Source organism: Cebus imitator, unplaced genomic scaffold, assembly GCF_001604975.1.
Source record: "Cebus imitator isolate Cc_AM_T3 unplaced genomic scaffold, Cebus_imitator-1.0 Scaffold254, whole genome shotgun sequence".
Lineage (NCBI taxonomy): Eukaryota > Metazoa > Chordata > Mammalia > Primates > Cebidae > Cebus > Cebus imitator.
The window spans coordinates 3060123-3070258 of NW_016107569.1; the positions used below are offsets into that span (position 1 = coordinate 3060123).

Genomic DNA, 10136 nt, shown 5'->3' on the forward strand with positions numbered 1-10136 from the left:
TTCTACTGCCTCAGGGGCTCTTGGGCTGAGGTTCATGGAGGCAAGCACTTCCTCTGGTTCTCTGCTAAATCCCCACCCTGGCTCCACGCCTGGCACAGAACAGGCCCCATGGCAAATGCTGCTGGAGGAGATGGAAGAGCTTAGCACTGGATATTTGAGTCAGCGCAGCCTGGTGGTTAGGACCCTAGAGTCTGGGGCCATACAGATTGTGTGGCCTTTACCTGCCAGAGTACACAAGATCACAACAGCACCTGCCTCTGGGTTGTTGACAGGATGAGATCAAAGAAATCCTACAAATAATTTGGTGTGTAGGGGAATCCAGAGTGTTGAAAGCCTAACCATTCCACGTCCCCTGGGGCCCAGGCTGTCAGTAACTGACTTTGCCCCCAGGCCTGCTGCTGGAAGGTGCTAGAATTGCTTGGGTACAGCTGGGCAGGAGGATGGGCCCAGGATGAGCTGAGCAGTTGACCCCTGCTGTCCTGGCAGGGTTACCCACCACTGACGAAGATCCTGGCAAGTTTCTTTGGGAAGCTGCTGGGTCAGGAGATAGACCCGCTCAGGAATGTGCTGGTAACTGTTGGTGGCTACGGGGCCCTGTTCACAGCCTTCCAGGCGCTGGTGGACGAAGGAGACGAGGTGAGTGGGCAAGACGTGGGCTGAGTGGGAGCGAGAGGTCAGGGCCGTGCTGCCTCCAGCTGATTTGACCCTTGTATCAGGTCATCATCATTGAACCCTTTTTTGACTGCTATGAGCCCATGACATTGATGGCAGGGGGTCACCCTGTGTTTGTGTCCCTGAAGCCGGTAAGGATGCTGGGCGGAGGGTGGATGGGCAGAAGGATCCAAGGCATGGGCTGAGTTGGACTCTGGGAGTTGGGAAAGGAGGAAGGAAGTGAAGGAAGCCAGTTCCCCTAAGCTGGGAGGGCAAAGGGGAGGGGTGTGTGTTGGGAGCCCAGGGGAGGGAAGGTGGGGACAGATGCTGGGGGAGGAACTGCATGTCAGGTGGGTAAGTGGTGCCACCCTCTGCCACCTGCTCTTGCAGAGTCCCAGCCAGAATGGAGAACTGGGTTCCAGCAGCAACTGGCAGCTGGACCCCACAGAGCTGGCCAGCAAATTCACATCACACACCAAAGCCCTGGTCCTCAACACCCCCAACAACCCCGTGGGCAAGGTACTGGAGACCTCCTTCCATCGCCCCCTGCAGACCTGGTCATGTCTCCCGCATTGTTACTGAGTTGCTACTGTGGAGCCTCCGTTTCTTCATTTGTGTGTGGGAGGGCCACGCACAATGAGTCTGAGGACCCAGGCTCCAGAGGTCCAGGGAGGGGCAGGAATCCCCAGGGAAGGCCTGAGGGCTGGGAGCCCCCATCACTTCCCAGTGACCCTGGGATAGTGACTGTGCCTCTCAAAGTATCTCATCTGTAATATGGGAACCTGAGAGAACTGACTTCACGGGGTCAATGTTGCAGGGATCCAATGGGATGGTGCAAAACAGCCCTTAGCACTGGGCCCGGCTGTATTCGCTATTTATCTATTTTTTTCAGACAGAGTCTCACTCTGTCTCCCAGGCTACAGTGCAGTGGCGTGATCTTGGCTCACTGCAACCTGCGCCTCCTGAGTTCAAGCAATTCTCCTGCCTCAGCCTCCTGAGTAGCTGGGATTATAGGCACCTGCCACCACACCCAGCTAATTTTTGTATTTTTAGTAGAGACAGGGTTTCACCATGTTGGCCAGGTGAGTCTCAAGCGCCTGACCTCAAATGATCCACCCACCTCAGCCTCCCAAAAGTGTTGGTATTACAGGCATGAGCCACTGCACCTGGCTGCAGCTGTATTCTTTAACCTCTGAGTAGGCCTCTGCGTTTGGGGATGGTCTCAGCTGAGACCATCTCTTTGCTCTCCTTGGGCCTCTGCAGGTGTTCTCCAGGGAAGAGCTGGAGCTGGTGGCCAGCCTGTGCCAGCAGCATGACGTGGTGTGCATCACTGATGAAGTCTACCAGTGGCTGGTCTACGATGGGCACCAGCACATCAGCATTGGTGAGCCGAGCCAGCCTGGAGCCCCTTCCCTGCACATTGGTGGCAGGGACTTGACCCCGCTTGGGAGTCAGCACAGGCCTGGTAGTTAGAACCCAGTGTTCTGGAGCCCTGCAGATCCTGTGACCTTTGCCTCCCAGAGTACACAGGATCACAATAGCGCCTGCCTCCTTGGTTGTGGAAAGGATGAGATTAACAAATCCTAGGCAAGGTGCAGTGGCTTATGCCTGTAATCCCAGGACTCTCGGAGGCTGAGGCCGGCAGATCACTTGAGGTCAGGAGTTCAACACCAGCCTGACCAACAAGGCGAAACCCTGTCTCTATTAAAAATGCAAAAATTAGCTGGGCATGGTGGCGCGTGCCTGTAGTCCCAGCTACTTGGGAAGCTGAGGTAGGAGGATCACTTGAACCCAGGAGGCAGAGGTTGCAGTAAGCCGAGATGGCACCATTGCACTCCAGCCTGGGCAACAGAGTGAGACTCTGCTCAAAAAAAAGAAAGAAAGAAAGAAATCCTGCAAATAGCTTAGTGTGTAGAGGAATCCAGGATGTCAAGAGCCTGTGTGTCCCCTGGGTCCCCAGCCACCACCCTCCCTTCCCCCATCACCTCCATCTCAGCAGCTGCTCTGTTTGGCCTTGGGCAGCCAGCCTCCCTGGCATGTGGGAACGGACCCTGACCATTGGCAGCGCCGGCAAGACCTTTAGCGCCACTGGCTGGAAGGTGAGTTGCTGAGGGTGGGAGGTCACTGCCCTCTGCAAGATCCCTGGCAGGTGAGGTGGTCCTAGGAGTGAGGAAGGCTGAAGCTGGGCCTGGAAGGTCCTCATCCCCTACCGGTGTTCCTGCTCCAGGTGGGCTGGGTCCTGGGTCCAGATCATATCATGAAGCACCTGCGGACTGTGCACCAGAACTCCATCTTCCACTGCCCCACACAGAGCCAGGTAGGAGACCTCATGGCGTGGTAGGGGGACAACGAAAGCACCCTGGCTGGCCCCCGCATCAGGGAACAGCTGATCTATCTGCGTGTCTGCCGTGCCTAGGCTGCAGTAGCTGAGAGCTTTGAGCGGGAGCAGCTGCTCTTCGGCCAACCCAGTAGCTACTTCGTGCAGTTCCCGCAGGCCATGCAGCGCTGCCGTGACCACATGATCCGCAGCCTACAGTCGGTGGGGCTGAAGCCCATCATCCCCCAGGGCAGCTACTTCCTCGTCACAGACATCTCAGACTTCAGTGAGTGAGACTGGCCGGTCTGGGCAGGGTGCGGGGGCTGGAGGCAGCAGGGGGCTCAGTGTGGCCTCTGTCTCCCAGAGAGGAAGATGCCTGACCTGCCTGGAGCTGCGGATGAGCCCTATGACAGCCGCTTCATCAAGTGGATGATCAAGAACAAGGTGGGCTGGGCCACTGCTGGGCTGCCATGTATGGTTTCACAGGTTGTCTGCTGCCCAAGGGTGCCCAGCCAAGAGGCTCCTGGGCCAGATCCTAGTCCAGCCTCTGCCATGAACCCTGGAGCAGGGTTGCATCCACTTCAAACAATGAGGAGCCTGTTTCTTTCTCTTTGTATTTTTTTTTTCTTGAGACAGAGCCTCACTCTGTTGCCTAGGCTGGAGTGCAGTGATGCGATCTTGGCTCACTGCAACCTTCACCTCCAGGGTTCAAGCAATTCTCCTTCCTTAGACCCCCAAGTAGCAGGGATTACTGGCATGCATCACCACACCTGGCTAATTTTTGTATTTTTAGTAGAGACGGGCTTTCACCATGTTGGTCAGGCTGGTTTCAAACTCCTGACCTCAGGTGATCCAAGCTCCCCTTGGCCTCCCAAAGTGCTGAGATTACAGGCTTGAGCCACCATGCCCGGCCGGAGGAACCTGTTTCTTTGTATTTTTTTTTTTTTAAGACCGAGTTTCACTCTCATTACCCAGGCTGGAGTGCAATGGCACGATCTCGGCTCACCGCAACCTCCGCCTCCTGGGTTCAGGCAATTCTCCTGCCTCAGCCTCCTGAGTAGCTGGGATTACAGGCACGTGCCACCATGCCCAGCTGATTTTTTGTGTTTTTAGTAGAGACGGGGTTTCACCATGTTGACCAGGATGGTCTCGATCTCTTGACCTTGTGATCCACCCGCCTCGGCCTCCCAAAGTGCTGGGATTATAGGCGTGAGCCACCGCGCCCGGCCCCGGAGGAACCTGTTTCTAACTTGCACAGAGATGGGGTGTGGGCTGGCAGGATTTCCTGTCTCATTGGGTCACCATCTTTCCATGTTTACAGTGAGGAGCTGGCCCATGAACTCAGGTCCTTCCAGGTTCCATCTATGATTGGAAGGCTTAGTTCTTCTCTGGTTCTGCCCTGACCTGCTCCATGATCCTCCTTCTCTCAGCTTCCGTCTGCCTTCTATACCCAGAGAGGGACTTGGAATGACACTCTGGGATTCTTTTCCCCTGACTTTATGGGAGTTTTTGTTTTCTGTTTTTTGTCTTTGAGACAGAGTTTTGCTCTTTTGCCCAGGCTGAAGTGAAATGGGCTGGTCTCAGCTCACTGCAACCTCTGCCCCTCCAGGTTCAAGCGATTCTCCTGCCTCAGCCTCCCAAGTAGCTGGAATTACAGGCATGCACCACAATGCCCAGCTACTTTTTGTATTTTTAGTAGAGACAGGGTTTCCCCATGTTGTCCAGGCTGCTCAAACTCCTGACCTCAGGTGATCTACCTGTCTTGGCCTCCCAAAGTGCTAGAATTACAGGCCACCACGTCCGGCCCTTTTCCTCTGACTTTGATGCAGCACTTGGTGCTGGGTTGGAGCCAACTCTAGTTCCCCAGTTGGTTGTGGGAACCTCTCTGTCCCGCCGGAGCTGAGGCCTGCTTGGCCATGAGGCCGTGTTGAGACATGTCCTTCCTCCTCCCCAGGGCTTGGTGGCCATCCCTGTCTCCATCTTCTGTAGTGTGCCACATAAGAAGCACTTTGACCACTATATCCGCTTCTGTTTTGTGAAGGTAAAGGGCGGGACTGGGGGAGGAAAGACCTCACAGAGCTTCCCAAGGCCCCCTGGGCGCGTGGGGAGAGGGTTGGACCATTCTGTGTTGGTGCAGGACGAAGCCACGCTCCAGGCCATGGATGAGAAGCTGCGGAAGTGGAAGGCGGAGCTCTAGCCCTGAAGTCACGCCCTTAGCCCTGACATCCCCACGTCTCCACAGGGATGCTCTTTGGATATCTGTCTTTGTCCGTGTTTCATCCATGTCCAGGTCGGGGAAGACAGTATTGGGAAACCTCTTTATGACACAGAATGTTCTGGGCGGGAGCCGCCTGTCTTCATCGTAGAGAACCAAGTGCCTCCTGTCTGAGAGGCGAGGGTCGGCCTGACCTGGGCCTCTCCCTGTGCCTCCATAGGTGGGTTTGTAGGGTCTTGGGTTGCTTCTGGTCTCTCGAGCCTTGGCTGAGTCTGGAGGGCAGAGTCCCACAATGTATTGATCACGTCGCAACCCTGCTAACGCTCAGACACAACCTCACCTTTCCTGGCTCATCTTGGCCTTGGAAGTTGCCTTTAGGTTTGAGTCCTCCTTTTCATCCATAATAAAATGTTTAAGTTATTTGAATCCTTACTGATGGCTTCTCTTTGCTTCACACTCGTGCTGATGGCTGATGTAACTTGATAAAAATGCCCAGGAAAACCTCAGACACCCCCCAACTTTTTACAAATGGTTTCTGTAGTCACATAGTTACTGTGGCACAACCAGGCCTAGAACCCAAGACCCCCAAATTAATTCCTCACTATTAATCTTTTTTTTTTTTTTTTTTTTTTTTTTTTTTTTTTTTTTTTGAGACGGAGTTTTGCTGTTGTTGCCCAGGCTGGAGTGCAATGGCACGATCTCGGCTCACCGCAACCTCCGCCTCCTGGGTTCAAGCAATTCTCCGGCCTCAGCCTCCCGAGTAGCTGGGACTACAGGCATGCACCATCATGCCCAGCTAATTTTTGTATTTTTAGTAGAGATGAGGTTTCACCTTGTTGACCAGGATGGTCTCGATCTCTTGACCTTGTGATCCACCCACCTCAGCCTCCCAAAGTACTGGGATTACAGGCTTGAGCCACCGCGCCCAGCCTTATTAATCTTTTTTTTGAGACCGAGTCTCGCTCTGTCACCCAGGCTGGAGTGCAGTGGTGCACGTTCGACTCACTGCAACCTCCACCTCCCAGATTCAAGCCATTCTCCTGCCTCAGCCTCCTGAGTAGCTGGGACTACAAGCACTTGCCACCATGCCCAGCTAATTTTTGTGTTTTTGGAGATGGGGTTTCACTACGTTGGACAGGCTGGTATCAAACTCCTGATCTGAGGTCATCTGCCTGCCTTGGTCTTCCAGTGTGCCGGGTTTACAAGCATGAACCACCAAACTTGGTGTCTGATATTAATCTGATGGTAGCAGTTATTGGTACTGGGTATGGTGGCTGGGGTAGGGGTGTCGTGTGTGTGTTGGGGGGGGATTGGGGCTTGTGACAAGGAAGACATGGACATTCCCACAGGGGTGAGAGAACAGCACAGTGACGGCTAGGAGGACCAGGGACTTACATAATTCGCAGGAGGAGGAGGAATGAATGTTGATTGTGCAAGCTCTATCTGCCAGGATGCCCATCATCTTAATCCTCTGAGACTGAGACCTGAGTTATCTGCAGTTCACAAGTGAGGAAAGCATTCTGAAGGTAAGGTGAAGTGATGTGCCCAGGCCTTCTAGCTGGCCCAGTGTGTGTCTAACTCGATAGCAGTGGTAGCTCCTGAATTCCTTGGATAGGTGGTATTAGAGGCCTTACCTTGAAGTTGCATTTGTGACTTCATGAAATTGCATGTTGTGCTTGCATAGCAAGCACATGGGTTTGGCTCATATCATATGTTTAACCGATAGGAACATACCATATAATAAAATACACATTCGGTCTTTGCCCCTAGTAAAGAATTCCTCGGCTGGTTACGGTGGCTCACACCTGTAATCCCAACACCTTGGGAGGCCAAGGCAGGCAGATCACAAGGTCAGGAATTCAAGACCATCCTGGCCAATATGGTGAAACCTCGTCTCTACTAAAAATACAAAAAAAATTAGCTGGGAGTGGTGGTGCACACCTGTAATCCCAGATACTAAGGAGGCTGAGGCAGGAAAATCTGTTGAACCTGGGAGGCAGAGGTTGCAGTGAGCCAGCATCACACCATTGCACTCCAGCCTATGAGACAGAGCAAGACTCTGTCTCAAAAAAAAAAAAAAGAATTCCTAAAATCGTTGGAGTCTCTGGATGATAGGCATATCTTCTTAGTTACATGGAACCACTCTGCACTGTGTACTTACAGGGTCAGAGATTTTAGCCCCTCACCCTGTTCATCTCTGGCTCCTGGGGGAGTGGGGGGGGGGTGAAGGACTAGACTTTGAGCCCAATTACATGGTCCATATCTTTTTCTTGTTCTTGTTTTGGGGTTTTTTTGTGTGTGTGTTTTTTTTTTCTCATGTGGCCAATGTCTTAGTCACGCTTACAAAATAAACCTGTCAAAAAAATCACAACAAATTTAGTATAAGATCTAAGTTGGGCCAGGCCTGGTGGCTCACACCTGTAATCCCAGTGCTTTGGGAGGCTGGGGCAGGAGGCTCTTCTGAGACCAGAAGTTGGAGACCAGCCTGGCCAACATAGCAGGAGTTAGAGACCAGCCTGGCCCCATCTCTACTAAAAATACAAAAATTAGCTGGACATGGTGACACACACACCTGTAATCTCAGCTACTACTTAGGAGGCTGAGGCACTAGGATTGCTTGAACCTGGGAGGCTGAGGTTGCAGTGAGCCAACATTGCACCACTGCACTCCAGCATGGGCAACAGGGCAAGATTCCCTCTCAAAAAAAAAAAAAAAAAAAAAAAAAAATCATTAATGGCTCACTTCTGTAATCTCAGCACTTTGGGAAGCCAAGTTGGGGGATTGCTTGAACCCAGGAGTTCGAGACCAGCCCTGGCAACATAGTGAGACACCACCTGTACAAAAAGAAAAAAAAAAAAATTAGGTGTGCATGGTGGCTCACACTTGTATTCCCAACTAATATAAAGTCTGTTAATTAAAAGAGAAAGAGGCCCGGTGCGGTGGCTCATGCCTGTAATCCCAGCACTTTGAGAGGCCAAGGCGGGCGGGATCACTGAGGTCAGGAGTTCCACTAAGCTGGCCAACATGGCGAATCCCCATCTCTACTAAAAACGCACACACAAAAAGCTGAGCATGGTGGTGCGCGCCTGTAATCCCAGCTACTTGAGGGCCTGAGGCAGGAGAACTGCTTGAACCCAGGAGATGGAGATTGCAGTAAACTGAGATCGCGCCGTTGCACTCCAGCCTGGGCGACGGAGCGAGACTCTCCCTCAAACAAACAAAAAAAACTCTACATGAACAATCTATAAGAAACCTGGATTAAATTATCTCATTTTCAGCTCTGAATCACAGTGCAGTTCAAGGCCCGAGGGTCCCCATGTATAAAGTCTTACGGAAGCCAGGCGTGATGGTGCATGCCTGTGGAACCAGCCAGCCTCAGCAACATATCAAGACCCTGTCTCAAAAAAATAATTTTAAAAACAAACTACGCGGAGGTCTGAGTGCTGTAATTGTCCGAATTTAGAGGAGAGCTCTCAGCCATCCAAGGTTCAGGACAGTAACCGCAATGCCAACCATTTGGGCACCTACTTCGTCCAACCCCTACCAGCCTACGCGCTCCTGGAGCCGCCAGGCTCCCAGGCCACGCCCTCGTGAGCATTGGTTCTCCGATTGGACAGCTTGATGGAGGTGTGGCCGGAAGAGGCGAGTCTCATTGGCAGGGGCGTGGCCGACGGTTTGTGCGGAACATGGCGGAGCGCGGGAGAAAGCGCCCGTGCGGCCCGGTAAGTGCGGGCAGCGGGACCCCGCGCAGGGCAACAGGGTGGAGGCTGACAACCAGCGGCGTGGGGGTCTGCGCCGGGGCCAGGCCGCGCCTTCTGCTTCCTGCTTCCCGCTGATCCCAGGCCGGAAGCCCTGAAGGTGCCGCGTGAGCCGCTGCGGGATGGGAACAGCGCCGACGTCCCCTCCGGAGCCCCAGAGGGCTCCCTGGCCCCCGCTAGATTACGGAGGCGGGACTCAGCTAGCAATCTTGAATCTGGAGTCCTTTCGTGGCTATGTCTTCTGACTTCCAGGGCGACTGTGGGCAGTCCTGTCCCCTGAGCCTCAGTTTTCTCTTCTGTGGGAACTCATTCGACAGTTTCTTGAGTACTTGCTGTGTGCCAGGCCGGGTTCCAGGTCCGTGCCCTCCTGCCGCTTTCTGGGGCAGCAGTTTGCAGAGGTTCCTTGGCTTCCTTGTCGCCCCATGTGGATGGGCTGGCTGTGGAGGAGCAAGCGGACCCCCTCCAGGTGTGACCAGCCTCACACCTCCCACTCCTTCTCTAGGGTGAACACGGCCAAAGGATTGAGTGGCGAAAATGGAAGCAGCAGAGTAAGTAAGGGTGGGGAGTATCTGCGCTCACCCCCCCCCCATAGACCACTCTCAGCAGTGCTCAGTCAAACCTTGGAGAAAGACACCAACTGTGCCCCCTCTGGGTCCTACAGCACCCTAAGTTGGGAGGCAGGGGCCGGAAGCCCTGGGGAGCCCCCTTGCTGCCCTCTGGCTGCTCACCCAGCAGCTCTGCAGAGTTCAGGCTGACCCAATGAGTGGGAACTATCTCCTCCGACAATCAGGATGTTCTCTTATCTAGAGAAAGAGGAGAAAAAGAAATGGAAGGATCTCAAGCTGACGAAAAAACTGGAGCGGCAGCGGGCACAGGAGGAACAGGCAAAGCGCCAGGAAGAGGAGGAAGCAACGGCAGAGAGGGAGGACCGCGGTGAGCTGGGGCCTTAGGGAGGGCCACAGGTTGTGGCCCACAGTAGATGTCCTGCAGGCAGAGCAGAGGCGTCATATCTGGAAGGGCCCTTACAGACCAGTAGGTCCAAACATCTTGTCCTGATGGAGAAACTGGGGCCCAGAGAAGGGAGGGAGCCAGCTAACTGAGTTCTGACTTACTGCTTAGGTAAATTTCCAGCCTATGGAATGTAAGCCTCATCTCTCTCTCTCCCTCTCTTTTTTCTTTTTTTTTTTTTTTTTTT

The 10136-nt window shown here is 53.6% G+C and overlaps 2 protein-coding genes across 9 annotated transcripts in view; both read left to right on the forward strand.

The window, feature by feature from the left end:
- The window catches only part of KYAT1 (kynurenine aminotransferase 1), a 38114-nt gene extending 32499 nt beyond the window's left edge, over positions 1-5615 (forward strand). For 5 of the 6 annotated variants that reach the window (XM_037728066.1, XM_017499142.2, XM_037728069.1 and 2 more), the window contains 10 exons: positions 487-636; positions 717-803; positions 1042-1170; positions 1915-2035; positions 2674-2750; positions 2879-2968; positions 3068-3254; positions 3333-3412; positions 4923-5009; positions 5106-5615. In XM_037728066.1, the coding sequence (XP_037583994.1) occupies positions 487-636; positions 717-803; positions 1042-1170; positions 1915-2035; positions 2674-2750; positions 2879-2968; positions 3068-3254; positions 3333-3412; positions 4923-5009; positions 5106-5165 (1068 nt within the window). In that variant the 3' untranslated portion in view covers positions 5166-5615. The remainder of the gene's footprint in view (positions 1-486; positions 637-716; positions 804-1041; positions 1171-1914; positions 2036-2673; positions 2751-2878; positions 2969-3067; positions 3255-3332; positions 3413-4922; positions 5010-5105) is intronic. The other variant, XM_037728067.1, reaches the window with a different exon arrangement.
- Positions 5616-8798: 3183 nt separating this feature from the next.
- Positions 8799-10136, forward strand: part of SPOUT1 (SPOUT domain containing methyltransferase 1) — an 8177-nt gene continuing 6839 nt past the window's right edge. For 2 of the 3 annotated variants that reach the window (XM_017499151.2, XM_017499150.2), the window contains exons 1-3: positions 8799-8905; positions 9444-9489; positions 9749-9874. In XM_017499151.2, coding sequence (XP_017354640.1) covers positions 8870-8905; positions 9444-9489; positions 9749-9874 — 208 coding nt within the window. In that variant the 5' untranslated portion in view covers positions 8799-8869. The remainder of the gene's footprint in view (positions 8906-9443; positions 9490-9748; positions 9875-10136) is intronic. The other variant, XM_017499152.2, reaches the window with a different exon arrangement.